This window comes from Colius striatus, chromosome 5 (assembly GCF_028858725.1).
Source record: "Colius striatus isolate bColStr4 chromosome 5, bColStr4.1.hap1, whole genome shotgun sequence".
Lineage (NCBI taxonomy): Eukaryota > Metazoa > Chordata > Aves > Coliiformes > Coliidae > Colius > Colius striatus.
Genome location: NC_084763.1, coordinates 42269140 through 42291670, shown reverse-complemented (window position 1 = coordinate 42291670; position 22531 = coordinate 42269140). Strand labels below are relative to the sequence as shown.

General features: G+C 37.2%; 1 protein-coding gene across 2 annotated transcripts in view; it reads left to right on the top strand.

Annotated features, from left to right (window-relative positions):
* Positions 1-22531, top strand: part of LMBR1 (limb development membrane protein 1) — an 81641-nt gene that overhangs the window by 25926 nt on the left and 33184 nt on the right. For both annotated transcript variants that reach the window (XM_061996226.1, XM_061996227.1), the window contains one exon: positions 3457-3560. In XM_061996226.1, the coding sequence (XP_061852210.1) occupies positions 3457-3560 (104 nt within the window). The remainder of the gene's footprint in view (positions 1-3456; positions 3561-22531) is intronic.

The window sequence follows — 22531 nt, the reverse complement described above, 5'->3', positions numbered from 1 at the left end:
TAAAGCAAATTCAAAAGGAAAAATCCCCCTCTTTGTTAACTGGAGTTTAGCCACCTTTAGGCAATCTGTTTTCTTTAGCAATTGAGTATTGTATTTCACGCATCTTTTGGAATTTTCTTACTTTGTTTTCTGTAGCTTGTTTGACAAAGCTTGGTTCCCGATGTCCTAGTGCTATCAGTTGCTGAAGAAATGTCTTTCTTGCCCCCGTGCCCCTTCCCTTCCACCCCTTGTTTTTATTTCTCCGTGAAATGTGAATAGTTTCACATAAGGAAAAAGGAAATATATATGTTGAGAGCAGTTTTTAAGTGAATGTAGGTGAAGATAACCATTAACTATTTTACATTTGGAAGTAAGTACAGAATTTCCTTTTGATAATTAATTCCCCACACATCCAGTAAATATCTCTTTTTGTCCGTATTCATTCCAAAATGGACAGTTTTGAGGAAGAAAACAAGTAAGCCTGTACCTGAGAAGAAAAAAATGATCAAAGTTGTTAGTTCAAATTTTCTTATCATAGGGAATGGAGATTGTTTTGAATTTCAGGTGATAAAAGAGTCCTGCAGAACTGGAAGGGTGTGTGTTTTGGGGATGGTAAGAGACTAAACTTGTTTTCTCAACTACAAAATAAAAGCTGTGTTTTTAGGATGTGGAACAGGTGACACTAGTTAAACCTGTTAGCTTCTAAATTGCAGGTATGCTGCTGCTTTTATAAAGCAGAAACATTGCGTCCTGCACAACTTGTGATAAGATGGTGATGGGTTCATGTTTAGACACCAGAAACTGTTGGTTCAGAAAGTGTTCAGCCTAGAAAATCTTAATAGAGCAGATAACTGATCTCACTTCAGGTTGTTTTCTAAACCTTTTCCTGCAGTTGTCACCTGTCTCTCAGATGTCCTACTTTTAGCTGGTTTTTAATTTTTCACCTACATCACAGAGTGGTTCAGATTAGAAGATACCTCTGGAAATAGTCTAATCTGACCTCTGTGCTCAAAGCAGGGTCAGTTAGAGAAGGCTGCTACAAGGCATTCATGTTTGAATATGTTGAAGGCTGCAAAACTTCTGTTGGTATCCTATTGCGGTGTTTGACTACACTCCCGGTGGAGAAGTTCTGGGATTTTTTTTTTTTGTTGTTGTGGTTTAACCCTAGCATGCAACTAAGCATCACACAGCTGCTCGCTCACCCCCCATGGTGGGATGGGGGGAGAGAAGAAAAATGTGAAAAAATAAAGGCAGTTTAATAGGCAGAGCAGAAGTCACACATGCAAGCAGAGCAAACCACGGAATTCATTCCCCACTTCTCACGGGCAGGCAGGTGTTTAGCCATCCCCAGGACAGCAGGCCTCCATCAGGCATAACAGTGACTTAGGAAGACAAACAGCATTACTGTGAATGTCCCTCATCTTCCTTCCTCTTCCTCAGCTTTACATGCTGAGCATAATGTCATATGGGCTGGGATATTCCTGGGGTCAGTTTAGGTCAGCTGTCCTGGCTATGTCCCTTACCAGCTCCAAGTGCACCTCCAGCCCAGTTGCTGGTGGGGTGAGGAGCAAAAAAGGCCTTGACTCAGTTTAAGTACTCAGAATAACTGAAACATCAGCGCTTTATCAGTACTATTTTTAATGTAAATCCAAACCACAGCTCTATTCTAACTACTGTGAAGAAATTAACTCTATCCCAGCCAAAACCAGCACATTTCTTTCCTTTTACGTTTCAGTAGATTTTCCGTTTTTTTCAGTTTATGCTCACTGCCTTGTCTCCATTCTCTGGATACTACTAGGAAGTATCTGACAGTTTTTCTCTCCCCAGATACTTATATACATTGATAAAATACTCTTGTGTCCCCTCTTCTTAAGCCTAAACAGTTAATAGCCTCTCTTTGTATGGCAGACGCTCCAATCCTTTAATCATCTTTCTGGTCCTTTTGACTTGCTCCAGTATGACCATATCTGTTTGAGGAGCCTAGAACTGGATGCAGTGCTGTAGGTGTATGCCAGCAGTGCTGAGGAGAGAGGAAGGATTACCTCCCTTGTCCTGATGGCAGTGCTTCTAAAGCAGCCTAAGAGGCTGATGGCCATCTTTGCTGCAGGGACACATTGCTGGCTTGCTGTCCAACAGACCCTCTAAGGCCTTTTATATGAAGCTGCTTCTGGGATGATTGGTCCCTAGTGTGCTCTCTGCCCCTTTGTCCAGCCTGTTGAGGTTCATCTCAAAATGCCCTGGCAATGTTCACTTTCAGGCCAGAAAGCCAACTGGTTTTTGGCCTGCATCAAAAGCAGTGTGACCAGCAAGTCAAGGAAGGTGATTATGTTCCTCTACTTTGCTTTGATGATACCTCACCTGCAGTACTGTGTTCAGCTCTGAGCCCCCAACATATGAAGGATATGAACCTGTTGGAGTGAGAAGGAAGGCCGTGATGATGATCAGAAGGCTGGAGCACCTCTCCTATGAAGACAGATTGAGACAACCGGGATTGTTCAGCCTGGAGAAGAGATGGCACTGGGCAGACCTTAGAGCAGCCTTCCACTGCCTGAAGCAGTGACAAGAAAGCTGGAGAGAGGCTTTTTACAAGGGTATGTAGTGATAGGATGAGGAGTAAAGGCTTCAACTGAAAGAAGGGAGATTTAGATTAGCAATTAGGAATAAATTCTTTGCTGTGGAGGTAGTGGGGCACTGGAACAAGTTGCCCAGAAAAGCTGTGGATACCTAATCCCTGGAAGTGTTCAGGACCAGTTTGGATGGGACTATGAGCAACCTGGTGTAGAGGAAGTTGTCCCTGCCCATGGCAGGGGGATTGGAATGAGATGGTCTTTAAGGTTTCTTCCAAGCCAGTTTACTCTATAATCTGAGTTGCAGGCTACTGCTTCTCCCCATCTTGTGTCTTCAGCATTGGTGTTGAAAGCATTCCTAAAGCTGAGATGAACAACATCCACTGCTCTGATCTTGCCTACTGAGCCAGTTATTCCTTCATCAGGAAGGCTACTGTTATCATGATACCTTTTTCTGATTTGGAGGTGATGGCATTTGTGTATTGTTTGTTAAAATCCATGATTTGTCTAACTTACTCTTGAGGAAAAATATGGGAGGAAGTGAGTGCAGAGAACCGAATTTTGTGAGATTCATTGATAGCAGTAGAATACTTCTGTCCTGATAACTTCTAAAATGATGACCTAAGGAGCATTCAATGGCTTATTGTGGAAGTAGTCCACCTGAGTTTGCAGTCTTGTTTCTCAAGATTTCAGACATTTCTTCCTGTTTAAGTGCGTGTCGATTTTTTTTGAAGATCATTTTGCAGAGAAATGGGTATTTTTCAGCAATGACCTGTAAATAACTATGTATCTGTTAAAACCTGGCTTATGTAAGCACTTGTGTGTGTACTATGTTGTTGTATGTAAGGGAGAAAATACCTCTAACTTTGAAAACTGAGAAATTTGTAATCTTTTTCTTGTTTGTTTGCAGGTTTATGGAATCTGGCTTCTCTGTTTTCAAATTTATGTTTGTTTGTGTTGATGCCCTTTGCCTTTTTCTTTCTGGAATCGGAAGGATTTGCTGGCTTGAAAAAGGTAGGATAATGCTGTTAAATACAGTGTAATTACAATATATATTCCATTTTTAACCCTTGTTTCTAATGGAACTGAAATTACAAATTGAGGAGGATTTGTTGTTGGGATATGTATGCTCATGTGAATGTGTATATACAGATACACACTCTTGCACAAGCAGATGAAGCAAGTATACAGTGTGTGGCTGTGAGTAAGATTATAAGATAAAAAATGATTTCTTGAAAAGCTATGTATACAGAGATCACAGAAATTACTTAACTCAGGTCTCTTTTTTTTTTTTTTTTACAATGAAACATTTTATTCAAGATTGTATTTTTCGGAGAATGATGTTATTGGGGTGGTGAAGGAGAGAAGGTTCAATGAATACACTAGAAATAAAGTAACAAGGGAAAGAAGTACAAGAAACAACAAATGACCCAGAGATAACAAGCTTGACTTCTTAATTCTAAAGATTACCAACATCCCTCAAAAGACTCAGATATGGTCAGTATTAACAATAATATGTTAAGAAAACTGTCTTAGGTGGATAGAGAATAACTAAAAAAACTCAATGGAATCTGTTGAGATTGAGAGGGATGAGTATTTCAACAAAGCATGGCATTTGGCAAAGCAATTTCTGAACAATAAGATGATAACGATTATATTAATATGTGAAATGAAGTAATGTAGTGAAAAATTAATGGGAGGAACAGCAAAAAGAAATTTCAAATCACAAATATCAAATAAATTAAACTGGAATGACTGCCTGGGGATCAATTGTATCACATTTTCATTAATCTTTATCTTCCAAATGATTGCACTTTTGTTTTTAATGGTACTATACCTGAGGGAATTCTGTGCCCTTTGCATGACAGTTATTAGAAAGCAAAGGGTCTTAAAGTGGTCTGAAATCAGGAAAATTAAATGCATTAGAGATGGATGCAAAAAACTGAGTCACTGGTGGATTGCACATAGTGTAAATCAACAAGGGATTGTGATGGCAAGGAAAACATAATTCCTGGTTGCAGTGCAGGAATGGCATAGAGGCAGTGAACTTGCCATTTTTATTCTTGATAGAAGTAAAGAAAAACTCAACTGGAGTACTGCTTTCAGTTTGAGATTTTAGGATTCATGTACAAAATAGAGGACAGCAAAAAAAGAAGTATTTGGCAAGTACAATGTGAAGGAAAACTTTAATTCATTGGGGATGTGAAGAAACAGATGTTATTTTTAGAGCTGAAACAACTGAGACACATAGATGGAGCAATATAGGTGTATCAGAAAGGACATGTAGGATTCAAGCAAGATGGTATGTAAATGCTTGTTGCTGTAGACTGTTTTGATGCTATTGTGGTGTTAGTTGGTATTGACTGACCTGGTGATGGAAGTTACAGGTTTAGTTGACCAAGCTAAGGAGTTCAATTGCAAAGAAGTTTATTGTGTTTACTTACCCAACTTGGTTGGAAAACGCTCTTCTCTTCTTCCCTCACTTCCAGGTATCTACAGGGCTAAGAACTTACAGCAACTCATTTTGTTATTTCACTTTTCAGGCGGAGGCCACTCTATTTTCTTCTTGACTCTTAAGTATATAGCCACATTTAATGTGTATATATTCTTCTAAAAAAGAAATAACTGATTTTAGTGGGGTTTGTCTCCTACAGGCCACCAAAGTCAAGGCTTTTGTCCATTTGTATACTATGCACAGTGCTGCTTGACTTGTAGATTTCTGTTGGTTCCAGCAGATGTGTTAGTTGCAGTAAACTTAAACTTTATGTAAAACTTCTAAGTTTACAAGTTACACCGTAACTATTAGATACTGCCTATCAATAAATCTCATTACATATTTACACTTGGAAGCATTTGTAACTCCAGAGGAGATAAAACCATAATCTATCAGCATATGTCAGGAAAAAGAGGATTGTTGGTACTTCATAGTAGTTCTGCTGCTTTATGGGGGTAGATGAGATCATACTTTAGTACCAAAACCCCCTTATGGGGGAATGGGGAGCCTAATTTTCCAATTTTGGGGATTTTATTGCTCTAATTTCTTCTATGTGTTTATGGTACATCCCAGAAGCCAAGTGTGATTCCTAGTACAGGTACTCAAGGCTGTTGTCCAATGTCTGTTCTGCTCTGTTTAAAGGTACCCAAAATAGATCCAGATGTACTGAATTGTTTTGCCAGATGTAAATGAGCCCTAAAGCTCTTGGTGAAGATGTAGGAATTGTAGTAGACGTACCCTGGCTTTGATTGCTTTTCTTAGAAAGGAAGTGGCAAATGTCACTTCTGGAATAAGTTAATAGTTAAAATTGAATGTGCTGTTCAAATTCTGATGCAGGTAAATGATTTTACTTGCAGTAAGTACTATATATATGTAAAAAATAATTACATCACATCATACCATAATTAGAACCTGGGAAAATGTATGGTTAGTTGAACCCAAGATTACATCTAAGCTTTCAGTTGTACAGTCAATGCAGAGTAATGTCCCATCTTTTCATTTTCCTTAGAGTTTCACACATTGCTTATGTCTTTTCAGAGACTATTTTGACACTGTGATTACTTTATAGGGTTCTGGTGCTTTAACAAATTATTTTAACTTTGATTCTACTTGTGGAAGTTTAAAAAAAATAAAACCCAAAGAAGTTGTATTTTGTCATTCATCACATCAGCCTAATAGCCCAGACAAACAAAAAACCTCATTAAAATGCTACTGCTGTTAATTGACAAAATCAGATTTTAGTGATCTTAGTTTAACAGATCATTTCATACATTTGACAAAACTTGCAGCATTTAAGAGAAGAACAATCTAATGTGAATGTGAAGATATTCAGTAAGGAGGTTTGGCACAGGATTTGTTGTCTTCAATTTTTCAGTTGGGAGTTGGATACAAGCAGTAGGGAAAGCAGCTGATTCTAGATACTTGGTTCAGCTCAATTTGGATAAAAATACCTGCTCAGTGGAGGCTTTTGTGCAGATCATCTTGAATTTGTCATAAAATTACCTTCATAGTAATGAATATGTAAGTCAAGATGTCTATTTGAAGGTGTTTGGGTTAGTATTACTTGTTGAGTTTTAATAGAAGTTCTGATTAAGAATGATTAAAAGAGGTTCAGTTCTGAAATTGAGTAGATTTTTCATTTTTTAAAGGTTTTCTTTGTTCAACTTGCATTGTGATAGTAATGTTAGTCATTATCACGTATAGACCCAACCCCAAAAGTTTGTCATCTGTTTGAGCATTTATCATAGATTATGCTATAAAAGTTGACTTTATATATTTACTGTAATGTGCACTTTTTGCAAGTTATGATATTTTGAATACCTCATTGATTACTGTTACAAGTTTTGTGCAACTTTTCTTTCCATGTTCTTGTAAGGTAGGATTGCTCCCTTACTTATTTAAGTTGCATGAATCAGAAGGGGTTTGATTAACCTTCTTCCAATTTACTTTGGCTTTTTTTTTCTTGGTTGTTAGTATACTTTCTAAGTGGCACATGGCCCCTCTTACAGACTTTTTTCGATTCCCCAGGGCAACAGTTTAAAACAACCAAGGACCTGCATATTGTGCAGAGGAGAGAAATACGGAAATTAGGCACTCACTATGGACGGATGCGGTGTTGTACTGAAAAGAAAACTGATTCTCTGCCTAGTTTTTAATTAAAAGCACTATGTTAATTCAAAAAGAGCATTTTGGGCCTAAGGGGTTTGTCTGTGCCCTTTTAAAGAGCCTAAATGTTCTTCCTTGCCATAGTTTATTTCCATGTAATGTAAGCTGCAGATTTCTGATACCAGGAAAATAATTATAAAAGCAATATTGGAGGTGTACAGTATATATATATGCTTGTGTATATATGTGTACATGCCATGGGTATATTAGCACACACTTGTATTTTCATGCACGTGAATTGGATTTGTCAAGACTGTTGAAGTAGTTGGAGGTCATTGTGGTTTATTACACCTTAGATGGTGTTACTAATGGAGCTTTTGGAGTACCTGAAGTAATTTTAATCTCTTAACATGGGCATGAGAAACCTTTTAGTATCTTTCAACATTCTTCCTGTCTTCCTTTCTAGAGTCTGTGCATAAAGTTGTGTTTCTTGTTTAGATGACATTTAGCTCTTTGTCACTGACCTCAAGTTCTGTAGTACTGCTATGAAGCAAAGGTGTTGACCATGTTTCTTACTGTTAGAATTAACCCCATTCTTTGTCATTCTCTCCAAAAAAGAGAAAAATGTGGTATTTGCAGTGAAACATCTGTAGTTCACAATGCTGGTGTTTCCAGTGTGATAGCAGACTGCACAGAAAATTACATGTGTGCCTCTGTGTGAAGGAGGCAAGCATTTTTTAGGAGATAATTGCTGTGCCTTTTCTTGACCTTTAAAATATGCTTTCTCTTGATGTAACTTCAGCTGAAATTTGTATGTGTTTGAAGTTGACAAAGATAAAGATGTTTAGGAGTAATTTCCTTGTAAGAAAACACAAATAGTGCAATTTACCTCCGTGAGAAACTGGAATAACTAGATATTGCATAATCACAAGTGCAGAGTTTTAAAAAGGCTTTATGAAGTATTTTACCTTAATACTGATCTTTGAACTTGAAGTCATGGCATAAAGTTTAACATGAGCGACAGCAACATCCTGACCAATTATCCAAATTATCCAGACATCCCAAAATGTTCAGAACACAACACACAGAGTCTGTGGATTAAGAGGTTAACTCCTGGAACATCAAAAGAAGTGCATGATAATAAAAACAAATAGTACAAAAATTTGAGGTAACTTCCTTGCTTAATTAATTAGGTAGACCAGGTGGAAGCGAAGAGGCCAGAGCTGGTGCTCAGAATGTCTATAAAGCTGAGCAACATGACAGCACAATGGAGGAGGAACAAAGATTTTTTTAATATAGTTCTATCCTGTGTCACAGTTTGAAATTGTCCTGGTTTATGTCCCTTTTGGCAAACTTACATAAAAGTGACCCTGTACTGTATTTTATGACCAGATGACTTTTTTCCCAGTGGCTAATTTGTATCAGACCCCCATCTTAAAGAGACACAGAAATGAGTAGGAAGTCCAAGCCGGTTTGTCTCAATGAGCTTTCATTGCATGCTTTCATTATTTTTGCTCGTTTTTGCCACTGATCATCCATAAATTGTTGGAAATGAGTGATTAAGGAAGTGCTGCTTAGTGTTAGTGGCACATGCACATTCTTGGTATGTTTTTTGTGGGTGAGAGGAAATCGCGTACTGCACAAACAAAAAGGAAAACTCCTGCTGGGAACCTTTCAAGGAAATTTAACTTGCATAATGTTTTGATCTTGGTGTTTATTACAGAAAATAAGAGTAATATTTCACCAGCTATTGTTATGTGTCAGCTAGTCTCCCCATCTGCTTGTCTTCCCTTGATATCCCTTTCCAGGTTCTCACTGAGTTTATTTTAATAAAAACACCACTTAAAAATGTAGCAGTTTATCCATGCACTTAAGGCAGGTGAGATGGGCCAGTGTTCAGAACAGTTTATTATGCGGTGCTTGCTACTGTAGAAAGATTGGGCTGTCATGACTGCTAAGTCTGTCTGTGTTAGCAGTTGCAGCTTAACCTGTGTAAGTATAACATGGTGTGTAGGTTTGCTTCCAAATAGCAAAATAAGCAGTTTCCATTGTGAAAGGCAGATTTCTTCCCTCTCCCTCTTTCGTAGGAGTGTGACTTTTAAAAATGCTATTTGTAAGTAAAATTACTACTTTTGTGGAGGGAGTGAAATGTTGAAGCTTTGTAAAATACAGTTATTAGCATTTTTTGAAGCCTTTTTTTTTTTTAGTGTAAAGGTCAATTATTGTTAACTTCCTGAGCAGCATAGTGTGGACATCTTCTTTCTCAATATTTGAGTTGATTCAATATGCTCTATAAATAGCAATGGCTTTTCCCATTCGTGTTAATATATGGTAAGACTAAGCTAAGCTTAAGTTTCTAATTTGTTGTGCTGCAGTGCATTGTATTTGCAAACTCTATGCAAAAAAAGAAAGTAGTAATAAACAAGTGAAAAAAAGAAACCTACTGATTTTTTTTTTTGGGGGGGGGGTATGGAAGATCTAATTTCTGTATTTGTTTCATGTAGAAATGCTGTACTCCCATGTTTTGCTCTGGTACAGCTATAGGTGTAGAGCTCTGGAAAATTCAGTGTGGGATGAAACCAATGCAGACAGTATGTTCGAATTTAATTTTGAAGTATTTACCTTGAGAAACTTTTGCTCTTTTCGAGCAGTATTTCATGCAAAGCACATATTCCTAGAATACAAAATATTGTGGGAAATGGCTTAGAAATCATTTCTGATACAAGATTATATTTGGATAAAACCAGTCAATTTTAATTTTGTCTTGATTTTTCTGGAAAAGTGATTTGGAGAGTGCAAGAGTTTTGAACCTTGTTTGCAAACAGTATTTGACTTGGTGTTTTATGCTTACATGTACCTCTGAATGCAATACCCACAGGCCACCATGTATAATGCCTCACCAAGTAGTCTTGAGGTACCCTGTTAACAGTGTATGTTTATTTGGCATTTAAGCTCTTATTTATTTGTCTATAAAATTATTCATCATGAACTGAGACTTCAGTGCTCTGATCTCCATGAAATGTTTACTAGTATGTAACTGAATTATTGTGCATTACATTACAACCCATTTGCTCATTCTATTAGTAATACCGGAGACAAGAGTTGTTTAATCAGTCACATCAAAGGCAACTGTTTTGAGTTTGTATTTTTGACGTAAGCTGACATCTTAAGTTTAGATACGAAGTCCATGTCTTTAAACTGAAGTAATTTAAAATGACACCACTTAAAATTTATTAGACTTTTTTTGTTGTTGTTTAGAAGCAGATCCTGGTTATTCAGGGGTTCTGATTTGGCAAGTAGCTTGATCAGAGTTTTTCCTTATTCCTATTAAAATAAAAACATACTTAGCTGACAGTTACACAAACCCATAACATAATCTCACCAAACATGAGATGTAAGGTGGAGAGATAAAGACTATATTCAGTTGCAAACTCTTTAAGAATCGTGCATATCTTGACTCCTCATATGCTTCTGGTTTCCACTGAAGTATCAGCAATGATGTGTGCACAGCTAAACACAGACTGTGTTATATTTTGTAATGTAGAGGACAGGTACATCTGATATTAAATTTGCAAAGAGCTTATAAAATGGCAGGAGATTGAAGATGAGAAGCTTGTTGAAGATGAGAAGCTTGTTGGCATGTGACATTGACAAGTGTCTACGCTAAAGTCTGAAAGCATGTTAAAATTAGAGCTTTACACTACTAGGTCCAGAGGAAATAAAAATATTCTTACCTTACATGTATATTTCAGAAAAGGGGTCTGAAAAGAACAATGTGAGTGTATGGCCTGCTTTTGAGGACCTGTGATTTCAATATGTAACTATACTGTAGATTAGTATAATGTGAAAATACCTTTCTCTGTAAAAGTATTGCAGGGATGTTTGTTTTTTTGTTTTTTTTTTTTTGTCCTCTAACATCTTACTGACTGTAAGATGAAGAACATGGAAATGACTACAGGTAGGTTAAGAAGAGATTGTTAATCTTGTCATATTAGTTTTTGTGTTGCAAAGTGTAGACTTCAGCATGGTTCTTTTTTCTGTGTCTGTATTTAGACATGTAGAGACAAAGGCTGTGCAGGACAGAGTAAATAGCATGCATGTGTTTTTCAACTTAGGGCCACATGAAAGCAAGAGAAAAACAAATTCAGGAATCAGTGGGTAGGAAAAACTTGTGACTGTTGAGGAATAATGGCTTAATGTGAATTTGTTTTTATGGATATATAAAACATTTTGTAAGGTTTTATAAGACATGTTGCTTAAGTCAGTTAGGACATTATGTGCAAAATCTATCCTTTTTATTTTACCATAAGGAGTCCGTTGTTTGAATATACGTGTAACAGTTCTGTATCTTGGGACAGCTGAGGGGGAAATAAGTGGATGTTGCACACATTGGATCAAGATGTGATGAGATGTGAGCTGTGCTCTATTTCATTGAACTAGTTAAATGTCAGTTGGTTGCTTCCATAAATTAGAGTGTGCTTCTTTTGAAAGAGGCCTCAGCGTAAGTCACAAAAATATAGGCTAGCAGGAGATAAGCTAATGGTATCGTTTGTTCAGTGTAGCTTTTCTGCACTACCTGCCTCACTGTGAGCGACTTCAGTAGCTGAGCAGTGATTCAGCCTGACTCCAGTAGGTTATGACGTTGAGATTATAATTACTTTCTTTTGGTCAACTCTTTAATGTAGATCGAAAAGCAAAGTGTGTCAGATTAGTCTGTGTTCTTGAAACATTTTCATGTATTTGAGCTGTGGAAATGGTGATCCTTTTTTCATCTTGTTACTCTTTTAATATTGGGGTAAAAATACTGTTCAAAGAAAATACCAAATATGCTTAATGTTGTTTCAGAATATGATTTTTCTGACCATTACTTCTGTAGCATACTGTGAGAAACTGTATTAGATGACTGATGCATTATAAGTAGGTAGAGTCATCTATAAAACTAATTAGTTTTAGAAGCTAGCACTGAAGCATTAGTTATTCCAGCTCATCTGCACCAGGAATTAAATACATTGTTGAACTTTTGTGCTTTCCTCACTCCTATGTGGTTCTGAACTTGCACATTTCTGCTGTATTTAGCATGCCTATGTTCTAGGGAATTTTCATAGTTATGTCTCCAAGCTTTAACATGAACCTGGAAGGCCGCAAATAGAATAAGATGTGAATATTTCTCTCTGCTGCTCTCTCAGTGAATAAATGAAGTGTGGGGTTTTTTTTTTTCTTATTAAAGTGTTTCTTTTTTCTTTGGATAACTTAAATCCTGCATGGGTAAAAACAGACATGCTAAATATTTCTTCTATTTGTAAAGTTTACAGATGGTACAGCTGCCAATACCAAGCTTCAATCTCTTAATTCAACATTGATGTGAACTGAAGCACTGGGGTCTAAAATACTTCTTGCCCCTTAAGATAATTTTTTTTTTTTTTTGAGGCAAAATTGAGTAGTTTTCAAGTATTGTTTGGATGGAGCATTCGTAACACTCTCTATAGACTCTTCTGTTTGTGGCAGATAGTAGCTATATGTACTTAAAATCCCTGAGATGTATTTCTTATTTTTTAATTGCCAGTTTATTCATTGACATCAAAGAGTGATCTTTCAGGACAAGCAAAACCATTTAATATATTTTAAGTCTCTATGCAGTTTTGTTAGTTCATATCTAAATAAAAGAGACTTTCCAGGTTACATAGAAATGTCATTTTAATTAACACAGAGAAAAATTGCCATATAAAATGATATTCATAGTGGCAAGTTTTAATATTTTTACCTTAATAATAGAAAGGCATGAAACAGTTTTCTGATAGGCTTCCTTTTATTAAATGATACTTCAGTAGGTAAGCACTACTTCTGATTCCCCCTTGAAAAACAGTAGGTCTTTTTCATTAATACTGATAACGAGCAATGTGATATTTAGACCTTTGGTCTATATTACTTATTTAGTATTACCAGAATTTCTTCCTCTGAATTGCCGGTGTGAGGAAGGAACTAAAGCATCTGAAGTGAGGCTTTGTCAGGCAGCCAACAACTTCATTTCTGAAGGAGGGGAGTGAGGAAGACCAATTTGTTATCTCCTATTTTCTTTCCTTTTCTTTTTTTTGGGGGTAGCTTTTTGAAGAATTTCCCAGCTTATTAAAAAACTTCCAGCAGTTTGCTACATTGGGCAGTTCCTAGAAGTGTGCTTTCTTCTGGATCTTATTTGCCCTGGCAGGGTGTTAGTAATAGCCATTGACACAAGAAACCCTTCAGGTTTCTCTTTATTTTAGAACTTAATACTGACCCATGTGCTTCTGTGTCATTTACTTCTGGGAACTGTCTTTGTGATTTCTTTCTGCCAGAAACACAATCACAAATTCCAAGCCTGTCTTTATATTTCTGTGTTACTTAATCCTCTGCCAAGCTACAAATAAGTTGGAATATATCTATTCATCTTCCTATCACTCCAGTCTAGCTGGAAAGATTCTCTCTGATCCCAAAGTAAATGATTAGAGAGAGACTCAGCACCAGAAATCCCCCAGGTCCCATCTTCTTGTTGCAGGTGGCTTTGGAAAGTCTGGGAAACTTGGTAGGTGGAGGGAGTGGAGCATCTAAGACCTAATTAGGGAGGGCTGGGCTGGTGAATGGAACAGCAGAGGAAACTTGTGGGGGAACAGGGTAGCATTGGGACAGCCATCATTTTACTACGGGTATCCTTTCCTTTCTTTCTTTCTCCCCAGAAGGTTTGGGTTGTATGCTTTTAGTGTCAATATATCTGCATTTGTCTTTTTTAATAAGAGTTCAGACATAATCCTGTTTTATTTCCAACAGTTTCTTTCTGCAAAGGAGGGAAAGAGAGGCTGTGGTAGTTTAGTTGCATACATCTGGCAATTTTAGACTCTAATTATTTTATTCCAGCTAGTAAGTGTTTGCATTTTCTCTGATATTTTGCCTGGCTCTTCCTATTTAATAAATTGGTATGTCTGCTGTTAAATTTGGAGGGAGTTTTCTAGTATACTGTTTCTATGTTAAATATGCAGGAATGATACCTAGATGTGGAAAAAAGATGTATGCTCTTTCCTTAAGTAATTTGATTCTATAAATTTGAAACAATGCCTTAACTGCTGGGCAATAAATGAAACTCATTTTATCATTCTCACTGAAATCCATCACTTATTGGATTATTAAGTGGATCATAGGAAAAATTACTAGGATGCAAGTCTGCAAGGAGTCTGTCTTATTTATTTCAGGGAGTATTTGCCTACTATGAAGTCAACAGGAAAGTTTCACAGATTTAGACCCCAAAATATAGTATAAGACTTTGGTGTGGATACTCTTCTGCGACACTGGAGAAGAGGATCTAAGTTTTCTTTGGCAGAGGAGTCACTCCAGTGGTTGTACTGTATCCTGTTTAGATATCTTCTTTACCAGTCCACTAAATAAAGACATTTTTTTAATCTCTAGTTGAGTGATTTTTGGTCTTTCATTTCCAACTTGGCAGACATAGCTTCAGTGCTTATTGCTATGCATCTTTAGCCAGTACCCCAGGAATGCACGTTTTCTTCCATCAAGTTCCTTTAACTTTCATTTTTCTTTCTCCAGTTTTTAGGTTCTGTTTGACATTTCTCTATTTTATTAGTTGTACTCTATTAAATTCTGTATGGTTTCAGCTGCCTCCACTGATAGAATGGTAACTTCTTTAAAGTCATTGAGAAAAAGGTACTAACTCAAAAAACATCTGAAAGTTGATGGAAATGTTTGTGACTATTAATTTTTACTGGTGGTATTGTGTGGAAAACAAACACAAACTTCAAAAGATGCTCATTGTGTTGTGATGAAAAGCGTTTATTTTCACCTTAAGGGCCCACAGGCTGGAAAGATTCTGTGAGGGAAGAGGTGGTGTGGGAAAGACAGTCATACTAAAGTTGTCCATGGAAGAACCAAAAACCATGGACAACAGAACTCTTTTTCTGTTTGCTTGACTCTGATGCCTGAATGTATTATTTCATGACTAAAATTTTTTAGTTTGGTCTGTGAGGGTTCTGAGTTGTTGGCTTCTATATTTAAAAATTATCTGAGTTTTCCTAAAACTACAGCTTCTGTAGGCTCAGGAATTTGTGACAGTTTCATAAGGTAATTACCCCATGACTATAAATATCAGTGTGCTAAATGCAGGATGTGTTTCCATGCTACCTGATGGAAAATGAGTCTCTATTAAAAAGTTGTTTCTGCACTGCCTTGACTAGATCAGAGCAAAGATTGCTCAAAGAATGGCTTCTAATTGTAGAAATGCTTAAAGCTAATCTCTTCACTAATACTCAGAAAGTAAGAAAGAGGAGATATTGTGTGCTCAAAATGTAATGGATGTTATTATCTGTTGTAAATTCTCCTTCTTCATTTCTGCAGATGTTAGCATGCATGTTTGTTTCAGTCAGCCTCTCACTGGGCAAATCTTAAGGTTACTAAGATTCCTTCTTGTCAAATGAAAACAATGGGCTTCATGTGTACTTTAAATGTGCCATGAGTGCAGAAATGTTTCCCAGGCTTTCCCCATGGGTCAGGGCATGGTGTATAAAGTAATGTTTGCCTACCTTGCAAGAGGTCAAGATGTCCAAGGAGAACTGTTCAAATATTCAGCACCATAGAAACTTTGTTAGTACTCTCTGGTTTTGTGTGTAACATGTTGTAATTTTTAATTAATTGATAATAGGTTTTTAATTATATTTTTTCCTGCACAAATTAAAATACAGAATTAACAAAAACAATACCATGTTGTACATTGGTGATGTGGTTCTAAAACTGATCATCTTACAGGAGCTAGTAATATGTCTATGAAATTATAGTCAGGTAATATTCCAGCAAAGATACATTTTCTTTCTTGAGTTGGAGGTGGGTCTGCAGTTCTCAGGTTTTGCCATGAGTTTTACCTCTTACAGAAAGAGAACATAACATGCTGTGAGTTTTCCAACTTCATCAGTGTTAAAACACAAGAACTCTCGGTAAACATCTGTACATATATTTAGGAATCCTTATACCATTAGAAAGCATTAAGAATTTGCTTAAATTGCTGTTAAGTAATGTTTTTGTTTCTGTAGCAAAAATAAGTCTTGATTGCTTTAGTTTATGTAATCATTCCTTACCAAAAAGTAACTACTTGTGAGTTTCTGGTGTAGCGTTGTGTCACTACTTGTAAGATAACTGTATTTTTAACAGTGCATTTCCTGGATATGTGGTGCATATTTTACCTTAGCTTTGCAAGAGTGATAGTTGTCAGAGCTTTTTTTTTTTTAAGCCTTTCTAGATTTTGCATGTTATTCCTTATGGCGAGAGGAGCAGTCAACGGGTTTCTGCCAATGCACTGTCCTTGTGAGTCACTGTAGTCAGGAAAGATCGCTGTGCTAAGTGCTGGAAACACAGGACACCTGGAACCTGTGGATAACCAGTGTGTAGGGCTAGATCTTTGCTTATTACCTATACTAACTTAATGACAAAGCATTTTGTATTGTCACATTTATATAATGGAATCATAGAATGGTTTCACTTGGAATTGACCTTAAAGATCATCTCATTTCCAATCAGTTTTATTCAGGAAGTTGTTCTAGATTTCAGCTTTTAAACCTGCATTTGATGACACCTTCCTCTAGACCAGGTTACTCAAAGCCCCATCCAACCTGGCCTTGAAGGCCTCCAGGGATGAGGCAGCCACAGCCTCTCCGGGCTATTTCGAGTGCCTCAGCACACTCATAGGGAAGAACTTCTTCCTGCCATGTAATCTAAATCTACCCTCTTTCCTTTTGAAGCCACTACCCTTTGTTCTATCATTACAGGCCCTTGTAAAAAGACCCTCTCTGGCTTTCCTGTCAGTCCTTTAGGCACTGGAAGGCTGCTGTAATGTCTTACTGGAGCCTTCTCTTCTCCCGGCTGAATATCCCCAACTCTTTTCATGGGAGAGGTGCTCCAGTCCTCTGATCATCTTTGTGGCCCTCCTCTGGACTGGCTCAAGCATGTCCATGTCCATGTCCATGTCCATGTCCTTCTTATATTGAGGTCTCACAAGAGCTGCACACAGCACTGCAGGTAGGGTCTCATGAGAGGAGGGGCAGAATCACCTCCCTTGACTTGCTGGTCACACTTCTTTTCTTGCAGCCCAGAATACACTTGGCTTTCTGGGCTGTAAGGGCACATCACTGGGTCCTGCTGAGCTTCCCATCAGTCAACACCTCTAAGTCTTTCAGGGCAGCTCTCAATCTGTTCTTCTCCCAGCCTGTATTTGTGCTTGTAGTTGCCTCAACCTATGTGCAGGACCTTGCACTTGGCCTTGTTGAACTTCCACAAGTCTACCTCTCCACTCTGTCAGGGTCTCTCACGATGGAATCGCTTCTCTCCAGCACATTGATCCCACCACACAGCATGGTGTCATCAGCAAAGTTGCTGAAGGTGCCCTCAATCCCATGTCCCACAAAGATGTTGCACAATGTCTGTTCCAATCCAGACCCCTGAGGAACAGTGCTCATCACTGGTCTCATCCAAAATAATTATAGAATTTCAAATGGGGGGAAAAAACCCCAACAGTTCTTGCTGTCTCCACTATCAATAAATTTGCCTTTTCCTTATTGAATAACTGTAAGAAACTTTCACCAAACATACGTTCTCTTACAAAGTAAATATGTGTGTATGCACCTAGTGGGAGAACTCTTAATGAATTTGAACTGGAGTAGTACTCATCCTGATGAGCACTCACTGAATACTCACTGATATTCTGGGGAGGAGAAACGATTTCTTTAGTAGTCTTACTTTTTGACTTTCTTGCATGACATGTGCCATCCGTTCAGGACTGTTGCCATTTGTACTTCACTAGACTTTTTAGCTGAAAAATTACTTTTTTTCAGTCCTTGTGCTGGTTTTTAGTGTGTTTTGAATATTTAACACAGATAAGTCATCTTGGATGATAATCATACTAGGAGAGAAACATGGCAAGATTTTGATGATGCCTTCCAGAGTAGCAACTAAACATTTGCCAGAACACTTCTAGAGTAATTAGAACCTTTCATGCGAAAATTAGTCTTTTCTGGAAACACGAACCCTTAGGCCTAAGGCTCCAGGCTGTGTAAATAGCTAGGATTAAACAATATAAAATCTGAATGTCTCAGCAATTGAATTTTAAAGAAGTAGAACGCTGAGAGTTAGATATCTCTAGGGCTGTACAAACCACAAGAGCCTTAGAATGTCTCATAGGACAGCTTTTATTTGTAGGCATATGTTGAGAGCTTCAAATGCTCTTTTTGTTTGTTTACTTCTTCCCTCCCCCCCTTTGTGTATGAAGATGATGACAGCTATTACCAGGCTTCTGACAAGTTCCAGGCTGCTGGGATTGATATATTTAAACATTTTTCTTAAAAAAAAAAAAAATCACAAAACACTTCACTTGGTTAAACACTCATGTTAAGGAACTTAGGTGGGTTTTGAAAATCTGTGAGAGCTGTTGAGACTAAACTGTAAAACTTCTATGTTGGTTGCTTTTTCTAAAGAAGGGGAAGAGATTAGAGGGTGTATTCTGCTAGTCTTTTTCCCCTCAGCTTTTTTTGATTGTAATTTCTGTAAAATTATAGTAATTAGCTTCCAAAAGCTTTTGTTGACCAATTTTTTTTTTATCCTCCACAAGAGACTTTTTTTAAATATGTTAAGTTGGCCTGTATGATGCCCAGATTCTGCTTCCCTGACAATAGAGCGCCATGCAGTTAATTCACTTTCAAAAGCCTGGTTTGGTTTATGGATAATCTGAAACTCACGGGAGGAAATTGGAAGCTGTTGAATGTGTTTTGTTTTCCTGCTTATCAGCTTACCAAAGCTCATCTTATGTGCTTGTAGGGCTGGAAGCAATGACATTTGATGTTTTGTTGTAGATACCTTAATGAAAAAAGACTTTATAATTGGGCTACTGAAAGTAAAATCCCTGCCCAGCAAGAGAAGTGCCACCTTCTTGCAAATTGTGATTCATGCTTCCCAAAGGATGGGCATAACTGAGTCCATCCTGGGGGCAAGATCCAGACCCATTTCCAGACATACAGAGAAATTTATGTATGAAGACCAAATATCAGGTTCTTCTCAACATTTCTACCTTTCTTTTAGTTTCCATTATTGCTATGCATTTTTCCATTTCTGTTTTGTGCTTTCTATTTCACTTCCAGTTAATTTCTTCTTCATTTTAGTGTTTTATAGCGTTTCCTTTTCTCTGTGTATCCCTTGGGAGTAGGGGCAACAGCTGCAAAAGTGAGGCTCCTAAGGGCTTTCTGAGCCCCTTTTCTATAATAAAAATCTGCTCGTGTCATCCCTGTTTTTTGAGACCATCTGGGAGTATCTGAAGAAGTAACCATGGTCTACATCACTTTCATCCATTTCCTTTGAGAACTCTATGTCTTGGTTACAGATTCAGATTTTCTAATCTTCTCGACTAGAATAATCATTTTAATCCCAAGGTTATTCTAGACAAGGTTTTTTTTTTTTAAAAAAAGGAATATATATTTTTAAACTAGGTCCTGCTGCTTTCCTGATTTTTTTTTTTCTGACCCCTGTCCCCTTGTGCATACAAATGTAAGCTGAAGTCACAGCAGTATTGGTAACATAATAGCAGTAAAAGTACAAAAATCCACCATGTTAACATGTATTTACATTCCCCGTTTAATTTCATAACTTCAAGCTCAATTACATTTTGTATAGCTTGTGATTTTTCTTTTTGGTATCTGGTATGTTTATCACTGTAAAAAAGATCTTAAAATCTTGGTATGGTGAGGTTTTTTGTTACCTCTCCAATTTAACCACTATCTCAGCAGTAATTGGCCAAAAGAAAGTAAGGGATCTCCTTAAAATTGACAAGCGAATAGAAGTATTTTGAGGGTCAGCTTCTCTCACTGAAAATCATAGTATGGTAGCAGTTGGAAGGGACCTTTAGAGATTGTCTAGTCCAAATAAAGCAGTGTATTGCCTGAGCTCACTCTTCTCATTTAGAATTGTCTGATCACTGCATTTAAAAACAGCACAATTTAGCCTGAGGTAGAGGGGACCATTTTTAATTGATTCTAAAGACTATATAGTTGTGTTCAGCTCATAAGCTTACAGCATGGGAGTGCTATTTAAGGCTGCGTAGTTAACACTGAACTGAAATCTGAGTTTGAGCCTTTAATTGATACTGGTATCAAGATTGTTATCCTTATGCCCCCGTAAAAAGTTGTATAAACATCTATAATTTGTTTCAGCCTGTGTCGTGTTTCAGTGTGCGTCATTAAATACTAGAACATAGAATAGATGCAAACCAATCATTTTTCCTCACTGCATCAGTATCCTGGAGGTATCCTTCTGGTGCTCTACTGTGCAATCCATGCTTGGTTTGGAGAGAAAGAAATCCCTCCTTCCTTTAAAACAAGTTGAACAGCAAGTCGAATTGCAGGAAAATAATTGTTAAGACAATTAATTGTGGTATATGCATTCTGTTTGTAGTGAAGCAGACATTAAGAATAAAGTAGTATTTGTGTCATCAAATGCAGGTTTAAAAGTTGAAATCTAGAACAACTTCCTGAATAAAACTGATACAAGCTGATTGGGTATATAATTTCTTACTTTCCTTGTTCTTACCAGCCAGAACCATTAGGAAAAGAAGACTGGGTGAAAACGTGGACAACTTAATTTTCCTTCTTGAATACAATATGGAAGACTAAAAATACAGTGTATTTCCCCATTCTTCTTATAGTCATTTTGGTTTCCATAGGATTGTTAAGCAGTGATCAGAGAAGTTCATGAGGCAATTTCTCCTGGTTAAAACAACTGAACTGGAAAATTGATATAAAAACTGACTGTACCTCATTTATTCCCTATCCTGCCCTTGTATGTGGACATAGGTGCACAGGTACTCAGAGGCTTAACTGGCTGGGTAGGGCATCTCCTTCATTTGTGTGGTAATTTTTTCCTTTGTTTCCAGTTGCAACAATGAGGATAGGGGATCAAAGAACTTTTCCAACTGATTCAAATACAGTCATTTCTTTGACACTAAGATTTAGGGCTGTACAACTGTTTTTCCTTGTTTAGAATGCTAGTTTGAAATTGTCCTCCATACCTACACTACATGGTTTTTTTTTGTATTGTACTCATTTGTTAATTCTGTACTCGAGATAAATGAAATGGTGTAGCCTGAACATGAGCAACAAAGGTATTCTTACAAACTGATTTGGAACTGCCTAGTTTAAGATGCGATTGTTGGTGTTTTTGAAGACAGCAGACTAATGTTCCTTCTCACACACAAAAAAATGAGTAAATGGATTCAAAAAGTGCTACAAGTATTGTGTGAAATAGAAGTGAAGTGATATTTGTTTCATCTAAGAAATATGAGTAATATAATGGGGCTGTGGGAGAGAAGTGAAATGACTCGAAGAAAGGTTGAGCCAAACCCAAAATGTCAGTGGAGAGGTTTTTGCTTGGAAAAAAGAAATTTAGAATTGGATTTCAAGATTTATTTGCATAGTTTTTCTTTCATTGAAATGAAATGAAATGTTGCTTGTATTTACCCGTTTTTTCCTCTTTGTTCTCAAAGTCAGAAGTACAGATTTTTGGCCAGCTCTTAAATTAATGATATTACTAAAGGTAATGTTCAAGCTTTAAATTTTTCACCTGAACAAACAAAACTACCTTCAGCAAAAATAAGAAGTAGTTAGGGTGTGTAAGGCTCATGTCTCACTACTTTTTCTACTGTGAGGGTGCCTGAACACTGGCACAGGTTGCTCAAGCAGATTGTGGAACCTTCATCCTGGCAGGTACTCAAAAGGCTGTCTGCACATGTTTTGGAGCAACTGGCCATAGATAGCCATGTGTGAGCCAGGAGATTGGACCAGAGGCCACTGCTAACCTCAGCCATTCTGTGATTCTCCAGAAGTTTTCTCTATGTGTATGGGGGAAATTTTACACCTTTCATTCGTTACAACTAGCAGCTCTTTGACAGGTACACTGATGTATGTAAGAATAAACTGATGTACCTGGAACATTAATGCTTTAATAGGGCACAGTCTTATGGGTGCCTAATTGAGATTAAGTATTTACCTCTATGCTATAAGTATATTATTTTTAAATTGTTTTTTAATCATGGACTATTTCCAGTTGTTCATCAGTGGCTATGACAGAATGTTTTTATCTAGTCATTTTACTGAAGTTCTTAAAAAATTTACTGTTTTACTAGTTTGAAGTGATTGCTAGTGTGTGAGAATCCTGTTTGTGTGTGTGTGCTGTGTAATACAAATATTTTTCTGCCTTTGGAGTGAGCTGTCAGTCTGCTTTTCAGTAAGTAGCCACATGAGACTGCAGTATTGTTGATGTATCGCATAGGTGTGGAGAGATGCTTAACTAGTGAGAACAGGAGGAGGTTTTCTCTAGAGTC